This window comes from Haemorhous mexicanus, chromosome 2 (assembly GCF_027477595.1).
Source record: "Haemorhous mexicanus isolate bHaeMex1 chromosome 2, bHaeMex1.pri, whole genome shotgun sequence".
In the NCBI taxonomy this organism is placed as follows: Eukaryota; Metazoa; Chordata; class Aves; order Passeriformes; family Fringillidae; genus Haemorhous; species Haemorhous mexicanus.
Genome location: NC_082342.1, coordinates 11,998,131 through 12,025,451, shown reverse-complemented (window position 1 = coordinate 12,025,451; position 27,321 = coordinate 11,998,131). Strand labels below are relative to the sequence as shown.

Below are 27,321 nucleotides of genomic sequence, written 5' to 3'. Positions count from 1 at the left end.
ATTTTGTATCAAACTTTTATGCAAAGATAAATAATTGTTACACTGTAAAATTGTCAGTTCCATTTACTGTACATTGACTATACAATACAATGCATGAGAGACTAAAAGAAACAGAGGAGGTTTGTTTAACTACAAACAGTCTTAAAACTGACATACACTGTGGATATTTCCCCATAAAAACTTCAAATGCTCTCTTCGTTTCATTGCTCACAACTAGCTAACTTACATCTCTTAGCAAAATAAACACATACCCTTTATTTAGCATGGCATATTTTTGTTACTGAATTAATAAACAAACATCATATAAAAATGATCTGAACATTTGCCTCAAGGGGGAGCTTACAGTTCATTCTTGTAGATCCTTTGCATTTTCAAGCCATTCCAAGCTAATGTTCTTTGACGACATTATAATACAGCCTCACTGCAAAATGTTATTTTTGCCTCGTTTTCAGTCAGTAAATCATTATACCTCCATGCTACTGTCCTTCCTAGGCGTCTTTGAAATCCATAGTGTGGACTGGTTTGGACTGGTTTTTGTTCTTCCTTTACTGAAAAATAAAAATACAAACTATTTTCAGTGCACATGTGCTTTTGCCGTCCCGATTCAGCTCTGTGATCAGACCTGAGCATTCCATCCCCGGATCTCAAGGCCACCTTTGCTGCTCTCACAGTGTGGGCTCCCCATCCACAGTGGCACTGTTACCAAAAATACCAGACCTCTCTGCTCAGCAGTGCTACTCCCAGGAACTGCACTGAATTGGCCTGGATGGTTTTTATTCCTTTTTTTCCAGTTCCCATCCAGCCACACCTCTCGTACAGAGTAGTCTTTTCAGAGAAGGACTCCGTTTGACCAGGGCTGGTGAGAGCTGAGCACTTCCCTTGTCTGGGGGGAAGCAGAGCACTCACACCCCCCTAAATCCATACCCACGGTGCAGCCCACCCACCCCAGTGGGTACCAGACCCCTGCCCACCCTGGGTACACCGACGGGTTCACGGCGCACCCCTGCGCCAGCGAGCTCCTTCCCTTCAGGGCTTGACCTGACATCTCATGAAGTGATGGCACATGAATCAGACTCCTGGCAATGAATGACTGGTAGAAAGCTTCCTTAGGGCTAGTTTTCAGTCAAAATTGTCAATAGTAGGTTTTGTGTTTGGTGTTTTTTCAATTAAAAAAAAAAAGATAAAACTGCTTCCAAAAAACTGCAATACTGCTAATGTGTTTGCCCTGATTTTTCCAGGGAGCTCTAAGACACCCTGAAAGTTTATGGCAGTCTTTCCACATGGCTACAAGTGCCCCAATACACCACCTTCCCTCACTTAGATTGGCAGATGACAGTGCACTGCAGACTACTGAACTAGGTGCCACTTCAGGAGCCATTGCAGCTGCATTTCAGTGAAAATGCTTTGATCTCTGGGTAGAATATTTCACACTGATGGGTTTTTTTTTCCCCAATTAAATAAAAACCAGAAGAGGAGAAGTAGGTTTCCACCTTACAGAGTTATGAAGGGCTAAGAGTCCCAACAGTCCTATACATTCAGTTTTACTCCTTTCCTGGTGGGTAACTGCAAGTGAGTCTGAGTTGATTTAAAATGTACTTCGAGGGTGCTGAATGCTACAGTCGTTTTCAGTCCCTCCAGACTTACCTCTGAAGTCCTACAGAGTAATGCATTATGTACCTGAGCCCATTGGAGTAATTGGAAAGACTCCCTTTGGCTTCAGTGGACTTTAGATCAGGCCACAATGCTATAAACAAAGCAATTGCAATGAATCAAGTAGTTCCAGCGCTTCCTTCTTAAAGAAACGAAGTCACTACTTCCTTCTGGATTAATCCAGCAAAAGCAGGCATAAATTAATGATGGAAGGCTTTGAATGGAGAGTCCTTGCCACACAGCAGGAGCAATTTCTAAATACCTTGGATCAGAACTCGAGCTGTATCAAATGAGCTTATCTTCAACAAACCTAGGCTGATTTTCACAGCTGGTTCAGGAAACAGATTTTAGTGACAAAGGTAAGATGCAATAAATAGCTTGAGCATATTGGTGTTTTGACCATCAAATGTAATCATAGAAACTGAGAAATATACCAGGTTGGAATTTAAACTTTCTGCAAGGCATTCAGATGATAATGGAGATGGGTCTTTGAAGCAGTTTCTCCTTGCTTCCCTGGAAGAAATGAAAGGGAGAGCATCTAAGCATGAATGAGCTGATCATTTCTGCTAGCTACAGGGACGAGGTGTTGCTTTGCCTTATTACTACCCTTCAAGAGCCCAATGACAGGCAAAATTAGTCATGACCTTTCAAGCTAGGCATGTCCTGGTTGGCCATGGGTTGTGGCTTTCAGAGGAAAGGTCACCATGTTGTGGAGGCCTAAAAAAGAATGAGAAGTCAGGTTCACGTGGAAAGTTGGGGGTCCCTCCTTCCCCAGCAGGACAGGATCCCTTTCCTAAAGATCTAAAGTGTCCAGATGATAAGTTCAAGTGATTGTTTCTTCTTTTGATTTGGTTTTTGCCCAAGAGCTTCATATTTGTGATGAACTAAAATGGTTTGCAAGGGAGGTCATAAGTGGAAATCAAAAATAGATAGGAAATTTTTTTTTTAAACAAAGTTTTTTTTCAAAAGATAAAATACTTCATTTTTGGTGATAGTTTTTTTGATCTAAATTATTTTTTTAAATGCTTTAATTTCTTTAATTAAAGGTTTTGATGTAACTCAAAATAGACATTCTGGGAACAAAAACAAACAAACAAACAAACAATAAAAAAGAAAACCCTGATTTGCATCAAAACCATTTTGTCCTTGATTTTTGTATCATTTCATCTATCAAACTAATCAGCTAACAGAAAAAAAAGGGAAATCTTCCAAGGTGAATTTCCAATATCTGTGTCATGCAATTTTGAAGTCTTGGAAGTTCAGATGAATTACTTCTGGATGAACTGCTATAGCATCAAAGGCCTGATCAAAGCCCACTGAAGTCAACACTACTTTTTCTATTGATTTCAGTGGGCCATGAATCTCTCACTGCTTTCCCAGGGGTATTCAAGGGCTGAAACTTTTCTCAGAAGAGAAGCACCTGCCAGAAGTTGAACCATACTTACCAGGAAATCCAGGACCACTGTAATAAGGGTTCCAGAATTCAATTACTATGCAATTGTTAGTGTGATACATATTATTATTTCATTACTCTTTTCTGCTTTGAGCTTCCAACCTTCTGCAGCCCCAGTGGTGAGGTTTATATATAACATTTCACAGGCTTTGTGAAATGCTTATTTGCCTGTCATGAGACAGGTTGGAAAGTGTACATTTTCCTTTTCTTTATAGAAAATGCATTTTTAAAAAATCAAGTTTGTTATTCAGACCTTGTAATATCTGTTTTTTTATAGCTACTTGTTTCAATGAGGCATGTTAGCAAGGAGTCCTGCAAATATCACTGTGCATTCACTCACACAGACAGAAACAGTCTTGACATTTGGAGTGTTTTCTCACCTGAAATAAGTTACTGCAGCTATTGGCAGGAAATACTACGTAAAAACCATAAGGGAAAAATAAAGAGGATTTTTTTTTTTAATTTCTTAAAACAGTGATATCATATTCCTTTTAGTTATTCCTGGTCTTCAAGAGGGAAAACAGCTTACAAATCTGCTTATTACTCTTGATATTTTATGTAAACAGCATTTATCTAGAAAATATTATATTTCAGTTTAAACTCTTCTGGATTACATTAAGTTGAAAACACTTCCTGAACTAAAAGATAAATGATATTTGAGAGTTTCAGAACCACTCTGTTCAGAAAAAAAATATTAATTATATGCTGTCATGTCTTTATGCATCTATATCGTATTTTGAGAAAAATGAAAAGTCCAAAGAATTATAAAGCACGAAGCAAATTATATTGTATTTCAAAGGCTGAAATGTTTCTTTCTTGCGTAATAGTACCCCGGCTTGATACCACAGCTATGAATACATATCTATTTATTTTATGCCTCCTCTTAGGCACATACATGATGTACAAAGGATGTCACAACTAGTGTGTGGCTCAAAGCAAGATTTTGCTTTTCATTTTCAATTTCTGTGCTCCAGTGGTCCATCTGTTGTTTGGTATGTGCAGTGGAACAGGATTAAGCAGCTGCTGGCCCTTAGGTTTGTCCTTGGAACAAATTTTTACTTTAGGTTAGAAATTGAGTCCTTGGGCTCACCCTGTATCTGTGAGGGACCCCTCTACTATTTCCCACAGCCCAGGTGTTTACAGGTGGTAATCACAATGAAAGAGGTGAAGTAAAAGTGCTGACAACAGCCCTGACTATCAAGTGGCCTGCAAAGAGACTTTCTGCAGAAACAGGTGGAGTCCCAGCAGCAGCATTCTTTGAGACCTAGAATTATCTCAGAATGTTGTGGAAAAAGCCTGAAGGTGAATGTTCAGCTGTAACAGCTGTAAACTACTTGCATTTTAATAGATGAAAAGGCACTTATTTGCATATTTGGGGATAGATGTAAGCAGTCTTTCAGTAGGAATAGCTTGTCAATGGAAATATGAATTCTGCATCATAAAACCACTATGGATGAGTATATTTTACCTTTTATGAAGCATCTGGAAACAGCAAGTCCCAAAAGCCACCAGTATCAACAGCAGCAGTGGTATAGTGGGTATTACAACATAAATTAAATTCGGAATTATACCTACAAAACAAAAATTCTGATTAATGTCTCCCATGTTGAAATGCTTTTAACCATGTCAGGAAAAATCTGGAGTAAAGTAACAGGAATACATTAACTTACACAAAAGAACACATATATTCCTTCTACAGGAAGAGCTCCAAAGAGAACTCAGCAGTATCAAGATTAAAGCAGCACTTGAGTTATATGCAAAACATACCTTAAGGTCTTCAATTCTGATATTTTCCAATTTTGTAATTCAAAATTCAAGTGTTTTAATGGAATACATGTCACAACCTAATTTTTTTTACAGTCCATTTTAATTGTAGACTCTGTCATTTTTGTATGTGGATTCCCTGCCCATGCAAGACCACAGGAGGAATGAGCCTGGCTCTCATCTTCCCTTTCCCCTAAAAAGACACATAAAGCCTCTTCTTGACTAATGAGGAGAGCTAAAGGTGCTCCTCTGGGAAAAGGTACAAGCTGAGACTCTATCATCTGTCTACAATAGAGGATGGGGTCTGCAGCTTCCAGAAGGGTACAGTTTCTCAGTAACTATATGCCCATGTTCTGTACTAGCACACATTTAATGTACAAATTGTGGAGATTTTCTTGCTCATTGTCCTATTTTGAAAATATTTTCCCTAACAAGAATAAATGTGAATATTCATGTTGTGTTTGAGTTTTAGAGTCTTTGAACAGTTTGTATTAAAAGGTATAATTGATTACAAACCACAGTTCCTCAATATAATAATTCCTCTGGAGTTAAAAATAATGGAAACACCAGTTAGGAAACTGGCTCAAATCCAGACAACAAGTGAGCAAAAAAAGCACCCCCTTTCCATAATCCCATGGTGCAATCCTGTGAAATCCAGGGCTGTTCCTTGAACAGCCTAAAATCCTGTTCAGTTCCTTGAACTAAAATCACACCACAACTCCTCCTGAGCCTTGGGACTCCATTCAGAAGACAAACTGCTGAATGAAGCAGCCAGGGGCATTGCAGAATGTGGGCAGTAGGTATCCACTTCCCAAATATCTCTACTGGGAATCTCAGCAAGGCACTGAACTCCTCATAGCATTGGTTTTCCAAAAACACAGGGTCCTTGGGGGAGCTATGGACACGGTGTTTTACTCTAAGTTTGGTGAGACAAGGAAATAATTTGTTTCCACAGCAACTAGGAGAACTAAGGCTCTTGAAATGTTACTCAAATATATGTATTTTCAGGGCAATTCCCAGAGAAACAGACTGTTTCTTCCTATTGACAAAAATGGAAACTGAAATATTTATTTAATTCCACTGTTAATATTTTTAGCAGAACACTACATTCATATGAACACATTACCTGTTTCAGTAGCAATAATATGATACTGATCTTCTGGTTTGCTTGTGTCATAAGGATTTCCTGCTGGCACTGTTGGAAAAATATCTGAAAAGGAGATCAGACATTTTAGGAAAACAGTAAAAATATGGCCGTTATATTGTTAAATAAATTAAAAGCAATTATATTTTTACTTATATTGGTAAAAGGAATATATTTATGATTTATTAAATATACATGTAAACATGATTTTACTACAAAATTGGAATTATATCTGCAAGAAGAATTACAAGCAGTGTAATTCTGAACCACAGCCATATATTTGTAGCTGTTGCTCCGTCAATAATTCATTTTTCCTGTGTTCCAGTTCTTAACTATGCCTGTTAAACTTGAGTAATTTTGGAGGCTCTTGAATAGTATCTTTATAATTATGTATTTACCAGTGCAATGGAATTTAATGTGTCAAAATTTCTTACCGTATTCTGGCTCTGCTCTGTCTCCTAATTCTTTTTCTAAGACATTATCTGTTAAATCAATATTTGAAATTGATTGTTGAAGAATAAAAAAATGTGTGCAATAAAACAGATGTTTCCATTTTTTCATGCAGTATCACAGAAATAGATACATTCCCCCAAACAATAATTGCCTAATTCTTCAGCATTTCATCTTCCTACCAAAGACTCTTTGCAAACTAGTGTCAGATCACCTCTAGTTCATACTTTTTGCTCCTTAGAAGAAGGCTACAGTTTAGTCTAGTTTCAATTCTTGGTGGCCTCTGATTTAATGGCTAATGGTTAAACCCTAACTTCTTATGCTGAATAAAGTGCCTAACACATCCAAAGCTTCAGTTGTGCAGACAATTCTAAAACAATTTATGAAGTTCTCGTTATCATAAGGTTATACTGACTTAACAGTGCTATGAGACAACAGTTCTGAGTGTCTTGATTAATATAAACTGCTAGGAGAAATCAAAACAGCAATAAAGTCTACTAGATAAAGGCAATTATTTCACCTGCTCTGGTAAAAAATAGCTACATTTGGCCTTTCTAAAGAAAGACACCAAGATACCCCAAAGACCTGAGCTGCTGTCTCTTGACAGTAGAAGAGGAGATGAGTTTTTAATTTGATTGCATAATCAAACCTACAGGAGCTGGACAGGAACTAAATGAGGTTGCAATTACCAACCTATAATTAAGTTTAAGATTGCTGAATGATCAATATGATCCAAAGCCAGACTGAACATTGCAACAGTAAACGCTGTCGAGGGAGGGCTTGGAAAAATAAAAGTGTCTACCAGAAATGTAGTTGCTGCTTGAGCAAGGCTGCCTAATGAGCACAATCCTGGACCTGCTGATGATACAATTAGATGCAACTTTATCAAAGTCACCTACAACCCATTTTGGCCTGTGCCTGGCATCATGCACCCTGTATTGAATACAGACAGGAGAGTTGTGAAAAACAAGCTGCTCAGATAACAAACTGAAATTCAATATGCATGTGGCACTTCAGCACTCCTGGTGAAATGGATGCATTTTGCACTGCTAAGAGCTGACACTGAAGCCTTTACAGTGATTTGAGGGGGAAAAAAGGTCCTTTGTGAGCCTCACTTGGTTTGAGATAACAAATGTAATTTTCCTACAAACATTGTGTTACTTTCTTCAGGCAGTGAAAGAAATGTCACATATCTATTTATACACATTTTTGCATCTACTCCTTTCCTCCGTGTGACAGAAAAATACATTTCTGGAGAATAGTCTGTTTTGCTAAAGAGCACAATTCCAACAGTTTGAAAAATAAATATCTACAATTCAGTAGTACTGCATTTAGCTGCATAACAATGTCAATACTAACAATAATCTACCTCTACATTGTTTGCCTTATATGCCTCATTGTAAACTAACAACCCACTTCTACCTAGAGAAAGAAATACAAATGTATTTTCATTGTTTACTGCTATCACCTTGTTTTCTGACAATCCAAAATACCCAGAATTTTCTCAGATGGTAAAAGCAATAGAAAAAGCAATTCTTTATCACATCTCAACCAGAATGGTAAGTAGTTCACTAGTACAGAATAATTATCTAATTTAAATTTGTTTGCTTTTAAAGATACAAAATACACCTGAAACCATTTTTTTAATGAAGCCTGTAATTTCTGACATAAAAATGGTGGGCTATTTAACAACATGAAACATTTCTATTTGGTTACCCAATTTCAAAATAACTCAAACAGTTCTAAAAGTGATAAAATTGTCACATTTCCTTGAAAGGCCTATGATGATTACTGATCATCATGAAGTAGTGATAACCACTAAAAATTTCAAAAGCAGGAACAGGTTTTGGGGGTGACAGTATGCCAAAACACGTTGGTATATCAACTCTGCCAAATATTTAATATTTGCTTGCAGCATTAATTACCACTAATATTTTCATTAAGTGACCAAAAAGTGAAAAATATATGTATCCACCAAAACCAGAAGAACAAAATAGCCTGGATCTGTATGGATAGCTCTCTACAAAGAGAGTGACAACTTTTTGATCATCAGCATAGAGAAACAAGGTAGGAAACTGCAGAATCATCTAGTTCAAACAGCTGCTAAGAGTAGGATTTCATAGACTCATAGAATGGTTTCGGGTTGAAGGGACCTTAAACTATAGCTTTTTTCCAACCCCCTACCATGGACAGGAACACCTTCCACTATCCCAGGTTGCTCTGAGCCCCATCCAACCTGGCCTTAAACATTCTCAGGGATGGAGCATCTATAGGTTCACTAGGCAACTTGTGCCAGGCCCTCACCACCCTTACAACTAAGAATTTCTTCCTACTAGCTAATCTAAACCTACTCTCAGTCAGTTTGAAGTCAGTCCCCCTTATCCTGGCACTACTGACCCTTGTAAATAGTCTCTCTCCATTTTTCCTGTGGGCTTCCTTCAGGCACTGGAAGACACCAAGCAGGAAATCTCAAAGTCATAACTTTTCCAGCCTGAACAACCCCAATTCTCTCAGCCTTCCCTCCCAGCAGAGCTGCTCCATCCCTTGGTGCCTCCTCTGGCCTGGCTCCAGCAGGTCCCTGTCCTTGCTGTGCTGGGAGCCCAGAGCTGGATGCAGCCCTGCAGGTGGGGTCTCAGCAGAGGGGGCAGAGGGGCAGAATCCCCTCCCTGCCCTGCTGCCCACGGGGCTCTGGATGAGCCCAGCACACGGGGGGCTCTGGGCTCCCAATGGCCGGGGCATGTCCAGCCTCTCACCCACCAGCACCCCCAGGTCCTTCTCCCAGGGCTGCTCTGGATCTGCTCATCCCCAGCCTGGATTGGTACTGGGGCTGCCCTGACCCAGGTGCAGCACCTTGGACTTGGTCTGTTAAACCTCATGAGATTCCCAAGGGCCACTTCTTGAGTGTTTTTATTAATTAATAAATGAAATAAATCCATAATTTCATATTCATTATGACTTTTAGCTTAGTTTTGAAAAACAAACAGACCAAAAATTATTTGAAAATATTTGCATGGTCCTGATGAAAACCACGTTTTCATTTAAGTATCACCAAGAATAGAAACTTTTATAGGCTTAAACTGGAAAGTTTACTTTTTACGTCCTTTCTGTTTTTGCACCTTGTTCTAGTTTATAGTTCACTTTTCCTCTATTGACATATACAGAACTTATGTCATGTCTGAAAGTACAGCCAAATTGCCTAAGATCTGTTTCTTCTGTCACCATCTCAACTAGCATGCATCTGCTTTTCATATCTCTCTAAGTCTACATACATGAATGCAGAAATTTTTCCTGCTGTTCTGGACTTCATTCTTCAAGCCATAAGTTTTTAAAATAACCCCCACGTGTAAGTTGGTATAAAATGGTAGGGCTGCAACTACAAGGACAGTGCAATATTTTTTACAGGAGGACCAAGATACCTTGGTCATCCTACCTAGAAAGCAGAAAATGTACACTTAAGATGCTTTGTGAAGTAAGGGAATTAATTAAATCATAAAAACCCTGGGAATGCATGATAGTGAAGCTAACTTTGAATTCTTGTTAGATATAAACAGGTTTTTTTAAAATGTATTAAAAATGTATTTTAATAGTTGTTATGGACATATAATATCCCCTGTTAATGCCAGCTCAGGCACACACCAAAGGAACCAGTACCACAGGCCAAAAGATACTTGAAGATTCCCTCACAAACCAAGAGACAACATCCCACCAGGGAAAAATAACTTCATTTTTACCTACCTGGGGCATATTTGCAGATAAAATTGTGCTTCATGTTGCATCTGTCATCGTTCCATTGATAAAGGTATGGCCCTCCCAGACCAGGGTTTGCAGTTGGCTGATGATACATCACCACACAGGCTTCACTTCCACAGGAAGGCTCATCTGTGTACCAGTTTCTAGGTTTTGAAGATAAGGTTCATCAGGATGACAAAGAAAACAGTTTGCATCAATGAAGGAATATCAACCCAAACAGTCCCATCCTTTTCAAAGACATCCTGCATTTCCCACAGCCCTTCTGTCAAAGGCCCCAGCTGCACATCTCTAAATCTTAAAAGATTTCTGATCAAAGCACCTCTGCAGAAATAACACCCTACTGCTCTGCTCTCCTCCCTGTTAGACTCTTCTCTGTCCCCTTGTCTTGAGTTCTGTGAGTTGTGCTACTCTGGCCTTTGGCTTCATCAGGAAGTTAAAGGCTTTTCAAAAAGGGTAGAAACAAAACAATTTATGCTAAGCATCTCACAATAATTTATTTGGTGGCTGGCTCCCTGATTTAAGGTGGCCAGAGCCTTGCAGAATTTACCTGCCTGCTTTCAGACCACACCCAAAAGACTCTGTGCATGGCAGAACAACCTCCAAACATCATGCAGAGGCAAACTGTGGGTGAGAGCAAAAAAATTCATAGGCTGAAGCCACACAATGCCATCCTGTCACAGCTTCAAATTCAAAACCCCGATTGCCAGCTACCCTTCATCTGGAGAAGTCAAGTGGGACATGCCACAAACTTCATGCCAACAAGCAAGGTCTGGCATTTCAGGCTCCATTCCTTCCCTTGGAACCTTCTCAATGAGCAGTTCCATACACCTACCTGAATGGTGACATACTTCCATCAGCCCACTGGTAGAGGTCGGGGCAAGCGCTCGACGTGGCCAGTCCATCGCCACTTCTCCACAGCCCAATCCAGAAATCACCATCAGAAATCCCGGAGCCTGATTTGGTGAGGTTTTGCAGCATGTTTTCTATCAGCTGCTGCTCAGCTTCACTTTCCAAGCTCAGTAAAGCCCCACCATCGATTTCACAAGCCTGGCGAGCCTCCTGGAAGCCCACGCGTCTAGACAAGTCCTGGAAATAGGCTAGCTTGTAACACGAATGCTTGAAGGCACCATAGCACACCTTCTGGCCTGAAAAACAAAGACATGGGGCTGTTCAGAGCACAGTGATGAATATCAAAGCTGCAAGAAAAGAAGACAGCACACCATGCATATGCTGGTGAAGGATGGGAGATTTTTGCCTGAGAGGATTCATGGTGATAACCTAGCGCCACTGAAATCCTTTGCTCTAATTTAAATTTCAAACAGCACACAGTTCATGGGAATCTATGCCATCTTGCCATGGCCTGTGAAACTCTTCAAAACACTGAAAATTCCCAATAGGCTCTAGAAAAATATTTACTTTATAATGACTGTACCATCAGTCCCCTCTGTTATAGCCAGGATCTGTTTGGAGTGTATTTCCTTGACTATTGCATACTAATGGACCAACTTCCCTTTTATTGTGTAATCAGAGCTATTCAATTTTTAAAAAAAGGTTTCAAATACACATGTGACATGCTTCTTGCTTTTTTTTTGATCCCCTCAATTAACCTTGAGAGGCTGTATATGAGAGGAACCCATAGCCACTCTTCACTACAATGTGCCTAAGCACAAACTGTAAAGGTCTATGGGAGGAGAGAGTCTGCTCCTTACAGTTCTTTGTCTAAGAAAGATATCTATCTGTTTCCTAAAAAGGAAAAATAATTATCATTTTTAACTACTAAGACTCTCTAGAGTTTATTCAAGATATACAAGATGAAGAATTACCACACTCATCTGCCACAACTGAACTCCAGTAGGTTTATTTAGGGACAGAATAAGGCTTCTAAATATAACTATCTCTTAAAAAAAATAAAATCAAGTTTTTCCAGTTTAGAAATTTATCATTGGAGAAGCAAAGTAGGAAAAATCATTTTATTAAGTAAGAACGATTGAAGGATACCAAAGTAACAAAAAACTACCAGACATTATCTAGACTGTTTAGAAATCAACAAAAGTCATTATTTTACTGGAAAATTTGGACAATGGACAATCACACAACAGGCTGAGCTGGAAGGGATCATTGAGGACCATGGAGTTCCAACTCCCAGCCCTGTGAAAAACAGCCCAAGAGTCACACTGCATGCCTGAGAGTGTTGTCCAAAAGCTTCTTGAGCTCTGTCAGGTGTGGTGCTGTGACCACTGCCCTGTTCCAGTGCCCAGCCACCCTCTGGGTGAAGAACATTTTCCTGATATCCAATCTAAACTCCCCTGACACAGATTCAGGCCATTCCCTTGGCTCCTGTCACTGGTCACCAGAGGGAAGAAATCAATGCCTGCCCTCCCTCTCGAGAGGATGCTGAAGACCAAAATGAGGTGTCCCCTCAGTCTCCTCCAGGCAGAACAGACCAAGTGACCTGAGTGGGTCCTCACAGAGCTTCCCCTCAAGGCCCCTCACCATATTCATAGCTCTCCTTTGGGCACTCTTTAAGGGCTTTCTATCCCTTCCTATATTGAGGCACCCAAAACTGCTCACAGCACTTGAGGTAAAGCCCCACCAGCACAAAGTACAGTAGTTTATTGTACTATATCAGATTTGCATTTGAAAATCTCGTATTTAGTCTCACTTTGAAGCAAACCCAGATGCATGACTCATGTAAATAACATTTGAACATGATTTATCCTGTTTCACCTCAAAAAAATTGTAATTTGTCACTTGGAAACAGCAACATCCTCACATAACTTCAGCTATATTTATGTTTTCCCAGGCAATGCTTTCCTGTGCACAAAGAGTAAACATCAAAGTAAACAAAAAACATTAAAAGCTTAATGAGAATGAACTTTATGTTCATTCTTTTTGCATTAGCATTGCTTCATTTTTGTATTTAATAAGGAGGATATTTCCAATAGCAGAGAGCACAAGGGCTGAGTCAAAGACATCTCTGTATTTGCACAGAGCATAGTTTCAGGTATCTGTGGAGAATAAGCAGATTGTATCAAAGATGCATTAATATAGGAATGGAAAAACAGGATCAGCTCTTGACTTTCAGCTAAATCTGAAAGTAACTCATTTTTCTGGGACCATTTCTGTTGTAGAAAGCTAAATTATAGGGTCAGTAGGGATATACTATGCTTAACTTTCTAGGGTATCCTATAATTTTTGTAATCTTTCTAGAAAAAAAAAGCAAAACAACAAACTCTGAAACCTTCACTTTATAATGCCCTATTAAAGTTCATCTGGAGAAGGACTATCAGGAAGAAAAGCATTTTTTTAATCTCATTCTTACCTTGGCAGACAGACTTCTTAAAATTTAGTTGTTTATCAGTAATTAATCTACCAGAATAACACAGGAACAAGAACAGTCTAAGAAAAGGACAAGCTTGTGCCACAGGTATGGAAAAAACAGGCTCTGAGATCAGGAAGAGAGTGCCAATTTTGACTTTCTCTGATAATGTCCTGGCAACACAATGTATGCCCCAATTTCTTTCCTGATATTTCCCTTCACTCACCTAGGTTAGGAGCCTTGCTCCCAAGAAATGTAGCAAGGGCCACAGTCCTAGCTGGGCAGTGGTGCTGAAGAAGCTGGGAACAGACCCTTTAACAGAGGTGCACATGAAATAATGGGCTTCCTCCTAGACTTCTTCCACAAAAAGAATTACTATTATCAAAGTAACAAAGTGATAGTGGGAAGTGCAACAATGAAAATTCATTGTGGAAATTAAATCCCAGCTCATTCCCTTCCTCTACAATGCTGAAATTCCAATTTTGCTAGCAGGATCGATTTTCCCCAGGAGCTGTGTCTCACTGACAGGACTGAGTGCACAGGGAAGGAGGAGCTGATCAACATTTGGACCCTCACTTCTGGGTGAGTGACAATGGCTCACTGCCAGAGTACACATGTGTACATAGCAGCACAAACAGGCAAAGCCTAGCAATGAATTATGCAGGACATTAATCACTTCCAAGGAAAAGTGACCACTCCTTTCCCTGTAGTTGAAGATCGGATTCAAAGCATTAACTCAAGATGTACATTCAAATTTAGGAAGAGTGCTTTGTCCATGGTCTTGCTCTTTATATTTTCCCATACAGTCTTTGACATAAATTCTTCCATGACTCCTTTCATTCTGTGCACATACTTCTCCTTGACATCAAGTAGAAAGTTATGAGCAAATGCAGGTGTCAAAATATCCTGGTCACTGTTTCAGTCATGAAGGAATTTTCAACCAACAGTGATGAGCAGGCTGATCACTGTGGTTCATAATTCCTGTGCTGTTCCTCCCTCTCATGGGAAAATAGCTAACTTTGCCTTCATAGCACACAATCCACTCCCCACCCCTGCACACTTCTCAGGTGGCTGAAGTGCTCCCCTCACACTGTTCTCACAACCCAGCCTCTGCTTTTCTGTGACTCTCCCAAAATCTTCCCAAACCTTCTAGCAGAACAAATGGATCCTTGCTGGCTGCCTAACTGAGCTTTCTCAGGATGCTCACCTGCCAGTCAGCTGCTGCATGGAGACTCAAACAGAATCACAGAATCCTTTAGGCTGGCAAAGACCTTGAAGACCATCAAGTCATGGCAAGTGCTGTTTCTCACCTGCTCCAAGGCTTGTATCCATAAGCTGTGCTGTGTTCTTGTCCAACACAGGGGCTGCATCAATGCCCAGCTCCATCACCCACACCAAGGAAACCAGGTGGGACTGTATGGAGCAGCAAGGAGGATGACAAACATTTGTGATGGAAAGAGCTACTGCAGCCCCTAATATGTGCCCAGCTTGCTCCCATTGTGCACTGAAAGCAGGGAGCCCTCTCAGAGCCATCAGGATACAGATGTGAAGGCCCAACTTCTACCCAAGGGTTTGCAAGTTAAAACCTTGAGGCTTTGCAGAAGACATTTTCTTTCTTCCCTTAAACTGACCAGAATAATTTTTAAAGACACCGTTTTTATTGCAGATGTTTGGGCAGGGTTAAATAACTCTAAAACCAAGTTTTACCAAGTGAAAGAATTGAAAAAATGAAAATTTGAATGAAATCCAACTCCTAAATTACTCCTCTTTGATTTTTTGCTCTCTCTACCTGAGGCAAAAGAAATAAATTTCCTCCTCACAGGCTGATCATTTCTGCAAAGAATAAACCTCCAGAAACCAACAGAGAAAACAGCAAGAAACAAAGAAATAATTGGCATTAAGACCCATAGACCCAAAGAGTGTGAATGAAGTGCGTGAGGCAGAGCAGTAAGCTTTCTGGAAGAAGCTGTGAATTTCCCTTGTTCTAGTTAATTTAATCCCTGTGTTTAGGCAGTGACCTACTCTGAATCTTTTCTTTCTTCTTTTGAAGCAGACTTTGAACCAGTTCCACTGCAGCAGACAAATGTGTTAATGGAAATCTACAGTTGTGCCTTAATAGCTGGCAAATCAGTTGACATTTTAGTGCTCTTCTCGGAACACACTGAGATGTCAGGTTTTAAAGCCTCATTTTTTTTCTCTCACTACTAATTTCTGAACTACAAAGCAGAAATAATTTACCACTAAAAAATGACAGAATGGACCACATTGTACAGGAGACAAGATAAATATGTAAATACCAACTATGTGCTACTTTACCTTATTCTAACATCTTTCAGCAGACCCCACAGTTAGTTCTAAAGCAACATTTTGTTATTTCAGCTGTATAAACTGAGTTCCAATTTTTCTGTCACAATTGAATAGAAACTAGATTTGTAAGATTATTGGAATGAATCATGCTAAGATACTACACAACGTGAATAATCTTTTTTTGGTCTCATCATCCCATTAGCTGATGAAAGCAAGTGAACAGGATTTGCTCCAGAGAGTGCCAGCTACCATCTACATGGGTCAATTTTCATCTTTGGGTGTTTCATAGAAGCTCCATAGTAGAATGTTTAGATATCAGCCTCAGAACAAAGATATTTTTAAACTAAATTACCCATTAAAATATTTCTGCAGATAATTGTACAGGGGAAAAAAAAAATCTCCTTCAAGAAAAAAAATAAAGAAGCAAATTTCAAACTGTTATTTCAATCAGTTATTATCTCCATTATGCTTTAATAACCATGATTCATTAAACAAATAGGTTCCCTGATTACTGCCATGACAGAAGTTACAGCAAAGTGTCATTTAGAAGCAAAACTGCTGATAAAATACCCAGGTCAAAGACTTCTCTCTCTAAGAGCATCAGGCTTATTACTAAACTTAACCCCCAGAGACCCATGAGGGGCACAAAGGTCATTTGGAGTGACACACCTCACTTAGCAGGAGTCTTTGAAGACATCAGGTAGAAGGTAAGCTCCCTGCTGATAAATCCCATTCCTCTTCCTCTTGAACCTTACAAACTAACCTGCAATCCAGGGTTTGATACCATTACCATCCACCGAGACTAGGTCAGCCACTGCATGTGCACAGCATATGTGAAGAGAGACAAAAAGGAATGCACAAAGCCTGATGTACTAAACTCCATTATTTTTTGTATTTTGACTTTTTTTTTTCTCCCCAAAGTAATGGATTCAGCAGAAAAATCAGAAGAGCACTTGGCAAAAAGCAGTGTGAAATATTTAACATTAACCAGAGCAGCAAGAGCCTGATGGAGACCTCTGAAAACGAAGTGACAAATAAAAACACAAGGACTTAAGTGAAAGAGATAATGGAATTGCAAAACAGAAATCTATGGTAATTAACCAAAATATTCTCTGCCTGTGTTATGAAGACTAGTCTTGATCTTGAGCTTGCCTGAGCACAGTGACCCCAGGGATGACTAACCAGCACGCAGGACACTGGGCACAATTTGTTTTCACCTGTCCCCATGTCACAGGGCACTCCACACCAAGCCTGCACTCCAGAATGTAGCCAGGAAGAGACTAAGTGCTAATAAATTTTCCTAATCACATTTTGTTCCAAAGCTGATGCATCTTGTCAGATGGTCTTTGTATCACCCAGTCAGATTTTGCCTGGGTTCAGCTGCTGGTCACATTTTGCTATATTACATTACTGCTGTTGATGTTTCACTGTATCATATTTGCGTCCATCCACCAAATATAATTTTTTTATGATTCATATTACTTAAAAAAAAAACAAACAACTGTGATAACATTTCATAATTACATTCTGTCTGCATTTATGATAAAAGCAAGTTGCTATCTTCTCTCCCAAAGTTTGTAACACTCAAAAGTTGTTACACACCGCTCTCCAGCTGAGTCAGTATCCAAAGCACTGATGTTTCTCAGCTCACAGTCCTGAGCAGTTTAAGGAATTCCACATGCTCATAAATTTGACATTCAAATAAAACCTGCTCTACAGATCACATGCTAGCCTTTATCTGCACTGATATCTTCACAATCTCTTCCATACCTTAGCAGGAACTTTTTCCTCCAATCCTCCTGAAAACCAAGCCTTCTAAGGGAAAAGAAAGTTGTTACTGATTTATTCTGGATTAAAGATTATGCCTAAAATGTCATCATACAGTTTTTTCTTAAGTGATTTCCCAGGGTGAAAAATTTTCAAAGGTTCCAGTTCACTTTTAATGGTTTACACAAAAACCCCTGAGGGCCACATTTGTCTATCCAGCAGCTGTGCTTCAGGCAGACCTGCACAGCAGACAGTTTTTGTGCATCATATCAGAGCATGCAGACCATGTCTAAGGCAGCCCCAACCTCTCATGCAAAACTCATCTATCAGCCATTCTTAAAATACTTCTTGTAACAGATATCCTCCTTGCTAAATTCTTGAGGAAGTAAAAGTTATGGATGCATTTATAGACAGCAAATCTGAAATGATAAATAGGATTTTTTTTCTATTCTCTCTCAAACACAAGCCAGATAATGTAACTTCAGCCATTAACCATCCCATATCTTGTGAATTAGCAAAAATTATGCAAGAGGTCCTCAGACAAACAGGTATCTCTAGGATTAATGCAACTTTTACAGAGAGAAAAAAAACCAGGGTTGATGAAGTTTTTAAGTAAAATCAAATTACTGCATTATACCATTTGTACAGAGATTTAGTGTTGTTATACAGAATATGAAGCTACACAAGATACATTTATCCTTTCCAGTCCTTGTCTTTATTTTTCCTTTTGCCACAGAAAGTCATTTTCAGTACATTTATTACTAAAAAAGGGTTTTCACCTGTATGTTAGCCTCTACTAGATCAGTTATGGTGTTTCTAAGCACTTTTGGGGAGAGGGAGTGGGCTTATTTCAGAATGACAACTGTCCTCAATGGACCCATAATAGCTACACCTTTAAAAAAAACCAAGCAATCAAAAAAGAGACAGTGCAAAGGAGCACCTGGCAGTGCCCATTTACATATTAAATGTTACTCATTCCTAACACCTGGATTTTGCCATCAGCTGAATAGAAGTGCAATTAAAATTGGATCTGAGAGCTTCCCTGCACAATGCAGCAAGACTGCTGGTCACAAAAATGGGTAGTTAAGAGATCCCTTATGACAAGTATTGATCTAAGCAGGTTATTTTTGGGGAGGTTTGTCAAAGCCTCTGTGTGCTCAGAACCTGTGCTTTTCTAGGTCTTGGGAGGATGCAGGAAGATTCCTTGTCCTGCAAAATCTTCATCATGTTGAAAAAATTGGTGGGAGAATTTGTCTTCTCCACAGCAAATGAAAAGTTTGTCTGGATTTTCAAAATCCCTGATGTGGTGCTTCAGGCTTCTTCTTGATGTACTGGAACTGGAATAGCAGCCAGCATGAAAGCTGCCATCTCCACACAGCAATTCACTTATTTCCCAAAGAGAACAACACACAGTTATTTCTTATACTTAGTTTCTCAGCCCTGGTGCACAAAGGAGGGAACTCAGGCCATTGACAAGAGAGCTGTAAAGAAGTAGCTTGATGTCTAAACCTCATTAGAAGCTAATCAACACTTCACCCTCCATAATTACCATTGCAGGAAAACATACAATTACCTGAATCAATAACGACTGTCTTCAACTGGAAAATTAATATCAATTTTTATGAAAAACTTTTAGTTACTGACTCAAGTCATAACTGAGAGTCAAAAAAAAAAAAAAATCTCTAAAGTATTTCCCATAAACTACTTCTTTTTTCCCCCAGGTCAAATCATTAAAGCCTTGACAGGTTTCCTTTCTTCTAAGTGAAACATATCTTCATTTTGGCATCAGCTCTGGTTTCAGCTATCTAACACATCATAAATTTCAAGCATGAGATCCATTTAGCTTTTCCTGTAATAACTATTTTCCTTTCTTCTGATCATGTGAACTTTACAGGTGTATATCACCGGGCTCACCATGGCAGTCAGCCACTTCCTTCTCTAAGGGGCCAGCTCACAGCTGCACTCTCCTAGAGGTTCACAAAAAGTGGCAACAGAGCTGCTAAAACAAACCCCTAAAGCTGCCAATTGCCTTCTCTTTTTTAAGGAAAAACTTGGGCAGAATCAGGCCAATGATAACACTCCAGTGTCAATGGCATCTATTTGAACCTATTCAAAATAAGAGGAAATAGAGTGTTTTGGAAAGACCTACATATCTACAAGTCTGCTCTGGGATGTGGATTATATTACCCAGAACTTTAAAACCTCAGAACAAAAAAAAAAAAAAAAAACAAAAAAAAAAAAAAAAAAAAAACAAAAAAAAACCCAACCAAATAAAACAACCCTCAACAGCAGAAGCTGTTGGCAGTAGGTTTGTTTTGGCTTTTAATTCTTATAAACACAGCAACACATGGTTTAATTCTTATAAACACAGTGACACAATATATTTTTATTTATCATAACCTGAAGACACACCAAGTACTCTACAATTTCAGCTGTTTATTAAAAAGCATAAACTCTGACAAGACTGGCCCAGAGAAACTGTGGATGTCCCATCCCTGGAAGTGTTCAAGGTCAGGCTGGATGGGGTCCTGAGCAATCTGGTCTACTGGGAGGTGTCACTGCCCATGGCAGAGGGTTGGAATGAGACGAACCTTAAAGTCCCCTCCAACCCAAACAATTCTGTGATTCAAATTAAGTCCATTCATCAGTAGTTTTCTGTGTAGTCATGAAGCCCAGAACAGAATTCACAGAAACTTTTAAGACAGACATATTATGGCAGCTAAGAAGCTGTTATTAACTTGCTGTGGAATAGACATAAAACATTCAGACTACAATTTTTTGTCTATTAAGTGTGTGTGCCAGCCAAGGGGAGCAGGGAATAGTTTTATTCTCCTATCCCAAACCAGCAGACATTTTCACAAATACCCACTTTTATACTCATCAGTCAGTTTCCTCAACAGGTTTTCTCCCAGGCATAAATGTATGCACTTTTGACACTTGATGCTGATGGCTTATTTCTTATTTTTGCCTCTAGAAGGAAATAGTTCATAACTCTTTGGTCATAGAATCACAGAGTATCATTCATTTGGAAGAGACCCCCAAGGATCATCAAGTCCAACTCCTGGCCCTGAACAGGACCATCCCCAAGAACCCCACCAAGAGTGTTGGCCAACTCTTCTTGAGGTCTGTCAGGCTTGGTGTGACCAAGCCTGTCAAGCAGTGACCACCTCCCTGGGGAGCCTGTTCCTGTGCCCAACCACCTCTGGGCAAAGAATCTTTTCCTGACAGTCAATACAAATCTCCCCAGTCAGCAGATCCCCCCTATGTCAATTAAATGAAGAAAAAAAAATGAGAAGAGAGAAAATATACTCCTTCTCAATTATTTTCCATAACAAGCATCAAGAAATTTGAATATCTTTTTTCCAAGTAGGTGTTTCGTGAATTTGAACTTGAATTTTTTGTAGTAGTCTCATGACTTTGTTACCAAAGTATTTGCAATAGATGTAGGTAATATATATGGCTGCAAATTATATTAATTTCCTGGGTTTAAGAGTTTCCTAGGGTGTAACACCCTTTATGCATTTCAGTACAGGACTCTAGAGTGCTTTCTTTTTGAGGCAGCTCCACAATTAAAAGAGAAAGCAACAAGCAAAGCCTTGCTCATTCACCTGCTCTTAAGAAAGTGGGAAAAGCCAATTCACATGGAATCTTAAAACTGGTGACAGTTCACTTAATGCAAAAATTGAGGGGAAGAGAAGTCTGTTAGAATATTTTAAAGGATAATTTGCACTAAAAGAAAATTCAGAGGTAAAGCATCACTGGCTAATTCACATTACATGTAGTTCTTGAGATACAGTGTGGGATTCATCTCACCAAACTTAAGTTCTTCCCAATAACCTGTCCATACCTAAACTGACTCACTGACCTCGCTGTGTAGACAACTGAACAAAACCAACACAGACAGCAGTATCCATTAGCACAGATCTGCAGTATATTCAAAATCCAAGATTCAATTAAATTAATCCCACTCTTAAAATACCAACTTTTTTCCTGGCCTTCTTATAAAATGAGCCTGGAGTCATTAGCTAGATAGAGCAGCAGCTATTCAGATTTACTAAGAGACGTGCCAGTTTTTTAGTTAGGACTCATTATTTCTTAAGATTGGTCGGAACTGAAGGTCCCAGTGTTTGTCAGTGGTGGCAGTAGGGACTGCTTCAGCAAGAGACTCAACTTCCACCTACTGAGTGAGAGGTAAGAGTAAGGGATTAGAAATCCCTTTTCTGATCCATCAGAGATTTGCAAAGAGAAAGCCATTATGGAAATTAGTTTCAGAAAAAATAATGCTGTATAGAACCCTTTATGAACCAAAGCATGCTCCCCTGCAAACATCTTATAATCAAGAAGTTTGATCTGCATAGGATCAGACCTGACCTACAGAGAGTTAAAATCAAGGTACAGAACATGAGTTCATCCAGGCAAGAGCTGAGCTTTCTGTCTCTGGGAGCAAGAAAAGCCATGTGAAAGCAAGCAGATGGTCCATACCATTCCACAAGGTTTTTACCATAGCTCCCTCCATGGCAGGCATTTCCTCTTGGGCCTCTTTAGCCAAGTGGAAAACTGGGACTTGACAATCATGAGTCTGAGTTTTGCAATGTCTTTCTATTTTGGAACAAAATGCTCTGAGCAAAAAGCTGTATTCCTGGGAAAGCAGCATGCTGGTCAGAGACACAGCACTAGGATTTTCCATGTCTCTTTCCTTACCCCTGAACAGAACTGCAGCCTGGCCAACCTGCACAACTCTCACTCATGGGAAAGGTAAGCTATACATGGTTGACAGAGAGGGAGGGGGTCACCTCTAAAACATTAATCTGACTAGAAACTGATTTAACTACTTGGACATTTCTACCCTGCTACAGAAGGACTCCTCCACCATCAGAGGTCTCATCAAAACTGGGTTCTTGTTCCACAAGGTATTGTGGAATTTCTTTGTTTGAGGCAAGGTGTGTGTAGCAGAAACATGCTATATATATCCAAAAGCATCACCTCCTTTCATTCTAAGAGCACAGCTCATTGATTTGCCCCCAAGAAGACAGTGCTCAATACAGCTGGATAAGGAGAAGAAATAATAAAGGAGTCCATGGGAATTCAGTGCCCAGCTTCTCCTGCACTTCTCCAAGTCTCAGCTTTAGTGATTACTGAGACCTTCAGCTGAGCAAAAGGATCTTGTACTATTTGGGCATGCCTATCCAAGAAAAGCTTTTGTAGTATGGAACTAAATGATGCATATTTCCAACAAAATGTGTTCAACACACACCTGTTGCACATGTAGATGAGATGGCAGGTTTTTCATCAGGTTATATATTTTCAGATCCTGAGCTGCATATGTATCTTGAAATTTACAGTTCACACACAAAAAAAAAGCCAACCCACGACTTCAGTAGAAGGCTTCATCTAGAAAAAATGCTTGCACTTTGACAGACAAAACTCAGGTGTAATAAGCAGGCCAAGCAAATTAAATTAAATTAAATCATGCATCTTTTGAGAAAGGGTTTGTTACCTCTCATCAATCCAGTATCCATGAAAACACTGCTTTAATTCTCTTACTTTGCAGCACTCTATGCAGAACCCAAATCTGATCATAAGCCATGTGAATGATCATATTCACTTCCTTAAAGGCATCTGAAGCAACAAAGTCTATAGTTTAGGGGCAACTCTGGTAGTTTCCTGACTCACCAAGTGTTTTTCCTCATTTAGGGTTTTATCTATCCAAGTACTTTTGCACCAAAATAGACACATAGTGCTTTAAAATACAACACCACTATTTAATTTGCTCTTGATGCACAGCAATAGCAAAGAGCAAAACTTTAAAAGCTGTAGAAATACAACTAGACAAACAGCAGTCATTAAGCTATAATATCTATGATTAATACATAGGCTGTTAAATGATTAGTAATGAGATTAGCTTGCATCTCTCCTGCCCAATAGATACTTAAAGTAATTGCATCTTTGCAAACTGCATTATCATCACTTCATGTTCTTTATGATGTCATGGGACAGCAAGGCAGACTCAGCACTTTCACCTGAGACTGCTTTGGGTTTTTTTCCTATAGGAATCAATTCTCTGGCAACACTAGATAGTTGGATATGGAGGATGTGAGCACTGCTCACAAAACATCTGTCTAGATACATTAAAAACTAAAAAGCATTTTGCATCACCGTTTCAAGCTTCCCAAATTAAAGATGACAAACGAATAACACCAAATTGCAAATTGTTTGATGTCAACAATAGTTTTAATTATACCCTAGGAAAACTGACATACTTGGAAAAAGCAACAGAAACCCTTAACTTAAAAAAATGGCATTTCAAAAAGGCAGGCCTTTTCTTCTCTGTCCTCTTGACACTGTGATCAAAAGGGTAGCAAATTTGCAGTTTTTGCTAGGTCTGCTGCAAACTTACTGCAGTCAATGGGACTCTTCACAAGGTCCAACCAGCACTAAGGCAGCCTCACAAACAGCTTAGGTGAGTGATGGGAACTACATATCTATTTGGAATGAGAGCAGTGGAATTTCCTACTGTGCCAGATTATTAATCATGACTGAAGCACAAATTATTTTTTTAGGAATAGGTCTGTTTAAGATATAGATTTATGATTTCAAACATAAGCTTGCTTAAGTTCAAACTGCTGGTTCTTATGCAAGAGAGAGGTAAGCTAGATGGGAGTCAGGTGACAGCACACACTGCCCAATTATTCAATGGCAGTATTTCTTGCCTAAAATAATGTCAGCTACTGCTAGTACTACACCTATCCATGTGCATGTGCCAGAATATGGGTGTGGTCCTTGAGAGAAAGAAAGGGGGGGAAAAAGTTCTTCCAGTACATGATATCTGCAATAAGCATAAATAAATAAATGTTGTTGTTATTGTCTAGGAAACCTTTATCTAATGAATACAATTTCAACCAATAAACGAATAGTTCATAAATGGCTCTTTCTGTAAGTGGCTTCAAAGCCTCTCCTGTATTCTACCAGACAAGTATTATCAGCATAATCCAGTGATATGAGGCTCATCATATGGTTTGAAATGCTTCAGGGAAATATGGGGCAGAGTCTGTGTCTTCTCAAAATCCCCAAAGCCTAATGTGCATCTAGGAACAGTCTGATGAGGCAGTATACACATATCACACATGGCTTTAAAAGCTGGACCTCAGTTTCCTAAGTCTCAGTTAAACACAGAAGCTGCAGCTGGAAGATTAAGGGACTGGGTTTCCTCGGCCACATGGATTCCTGCACTGAGAGCGCTAATACCAAATGCATCTCATAGGTAATTAAGCTTCACTATTCCTTAAAAAAACCCCAGTGTTACATAGCAGTCATATAAATTGTACTACTTAGAGCTTTGATGTATCATATAAGCCAGCATAATTCACAGTATAACAGAGGTAAATGAAAAGTTTCAGGTTACTGTTGAGGCAAACAAGCTTTTTCAAAGTGTTGGAAGTACTGCTACTTAGCTATTATTTCCTGAAGATGCTGTTTTACCAAAACCCCAAGAGCCCATCTGAGTTGTAGCATTAGAACCTGCTTCAAACAGATCATGATCAAAATGGTCCAGTGACTGCCCTCCCTCAGCAGCTAAGTTATCTGAATTCAGCAATCAAATGCTTGCAACAAACAAATAACCCACAAAAAAAGTTTTGTTGATATGCTACTGTTACAGCCTCTGAAACAATATTACACAAATATTTTGCATTGTTCTGGAGACAGTTTGTAAGAGCCACATTCTTGCCCACATATACACACACACAACTTGCTAGGAAGCAGAGTGGAGTGTGCAAATCTTTGTTTCCAGGCAAATGCATAGATCTATAGGCACACACAACATATCCCCAAGAGCCTGTCAGCTTTAGTCTGGAGGGTCTGAACCAAAGTAAGCTTAAAAGGGGCCTTTCATTAAATTTAGCAGTTTCTAGGCATATGCACCTGTATACCGCAAACACACAGTGGAGTCTACAGCTCTTATATTAAACCTAAACTCCAATGTTAGATACAGGTTTCTAAAGTATTGTCTTCCTTTTGGTTTTGAGAGTTGTGGACTCACCCACACACTACAAAGCTATTTTATGCCGCACGCTCTTAGAAGTTTGCCCTCTCCTCCCAACAACATCGCAGACAAAGAAGAAACATCCCTGTCCAGCTGCCAACAGAACTCAGCGCACAGACGCTCCTCGGGAAGACGCTCGATCTTTGGAAGCAATTCGAACGCACAGGCAAGGAACAAGCTCTGCGAAGACGGGGCAGGACAGGACTTGGGGCTGCCTCGGGAGCCCGCGGCTGGCGCAGCCCCGCATCCCTCCGCGTTCCCCGCAGCATCCTCGCTCCGCCGGGGGCAGGTGCGCCCGGGAGCCTCTCCCGGCGCTCGCTCGCCGCCGATGCACGGGGGGCTCGGCCAGCGGGGTCGGTCCCGGGTTCGGCCAGCGGGGTCGGTCCCGGAGTCGGTCCCGGGGTCGGCCAGCGGGGTCGATCCCGGGTCCGCCCGCGGCGCTCCCGGAGCGCTGCGCTCCCGCACCGCGCACTCACCGCTGAGGACGCGCCCGGCGAGTGCCCCGGGCCCGCACAGCACCGCGGCCGCCAGCACGGCCGCCAGCCCCAGCCCTCCTCCGGCCCCCATGGCGCTGCCCCGCTGCCGGCTGGCTCCGAGAAGCGCTCAGGGCAGGGCGATGCCGGCCGGTGAGCGAGGGACACGCACCCGGCTCCGCTGCTGCCTTTGGCCACCTCCCCGCCGCTCTGCCTTTATCTGCTTTCCCCGGGGAGGGACCGCCCCCGCACCGCCCCCAGCCCCAGCGCCAGCGCCTGCCCCAGCCCCCGTCCCAACCCCTGTCCCAGCTTCAGTCCCTGATCCAGCCCCTGGTCCAGCGCCTGCCCCTGATCCAGCCCATCCCAGACCCAGCTCCAGCCCCTGATCCAGCCCCCGTCCAAACCCCTGTCCCAGCTCCAGCCCCAGATCCAGCCCCAGACCCAGCCCAGCCCCTCCTGCCCCAGCCCCTTCTCCACGGAAACACCGGCACAGGTACCCGGTGTGCGGTCGCTTCCCGCTCCTGGCTGGAGGCTGCGGACCGGCGAGTCCCTCCCAGCCTCGCTGCCGGGTCATTTAGGGTTAGTCACTGTCCCAGTGGCTTGGGAGTGTGATCCAAACCCAGGTCTGGGTTTCATAGCTGTTAAGGGCTTTGTAGACCTTCCTTGTCCGTGTTTTCTCTAAGAATAAAAATGTCCTGTTGCCAGCTTGAAAATGTGGGAATATATGTAAACTCCAGGTATCTACCTGGAAAGCACATACACACAGTAGACTATAAGTATGTATACTGGAAAGTCCCTTTTCTCATTGCCCCAGAAGACGCTGTACTTAAATCCACACTGCTGTCACTCCAAAAATGCACTGGGAATTCTCTAGATCTCTTCAAAGGACCACTTTCAAGACTTGTTCCTTCTTCAGTCACACTGAAGTTTTATCAACAAATACAGTTCAGAGATTTCTGTGATTACTTGTGTACTTCGTTTACTTTGCTTTTAAATGTGATAGATCACTGCAGATGTGCTTAAGGGACAACTTGTATGCAAATTACTAGATGGTTTACCAGTTAATTTCATCTTTCTCAGAACTCAAAGATCATATATGGCATATCGTTAAGTCATTTTCCCTTTGAATGTTTATAGCCATGTTTAGAAGTCAATACATCTCAGATTATTATGGATTTTAAAACATTTGATGGATTCCTAGCT

The 27,321-nt window shown here is 40.5% G+C and overlaps 1 protein-coding gene across 3 annotated transcripts; it reads right to left on the bottom strand.

Annotated features, from left to right (window-relative positions):
- Nucleotides 1–26,295, bottom strand: CHODL (chondrolectin). 3 transcript variants are annotated; one of them, XM_059873013.1, is made up of 8 exons: nucleotides 26,122–26,295; nucleotides 11,044–11,356; nucleotides 10,197–10,354; nucleotides 6,446–6,493; nucleotides 5,994–6,077; nucleotides 4,572–4,674; nucleotides 2,085–2,163; nucleotides 1–548 (listed from the first exon to the last, which is right to left on the bottom strand). In XM_059873013.1, exons 1-8 carry the CDS (start codon nucleotides 26,210–26,212, stop codon nucleotides 546–548), a joined length of 879 nt encoding a protein of 292 aa, XP_059728996.1. In that variant the 5' UTR covers nucleotides 26,213–26,295; the 3' UTR covers nucleotides 1–545. The 3 variants fall into 3 exon arrangements, with proteins under 3 accessions (XP_059728996.1, XP_059728987.1, XP_059729001.1); XM_059873004.1 differs by lacking the exon at nucleotides 2,085–2,163; XM_059873018.1 differs by lacking the exons at nucleotides 2,085–2,163; nucleotides 6,446–6,493.
- Nucleotides 26,296–27,321: the final 1,026 nt, after the last annotated feature.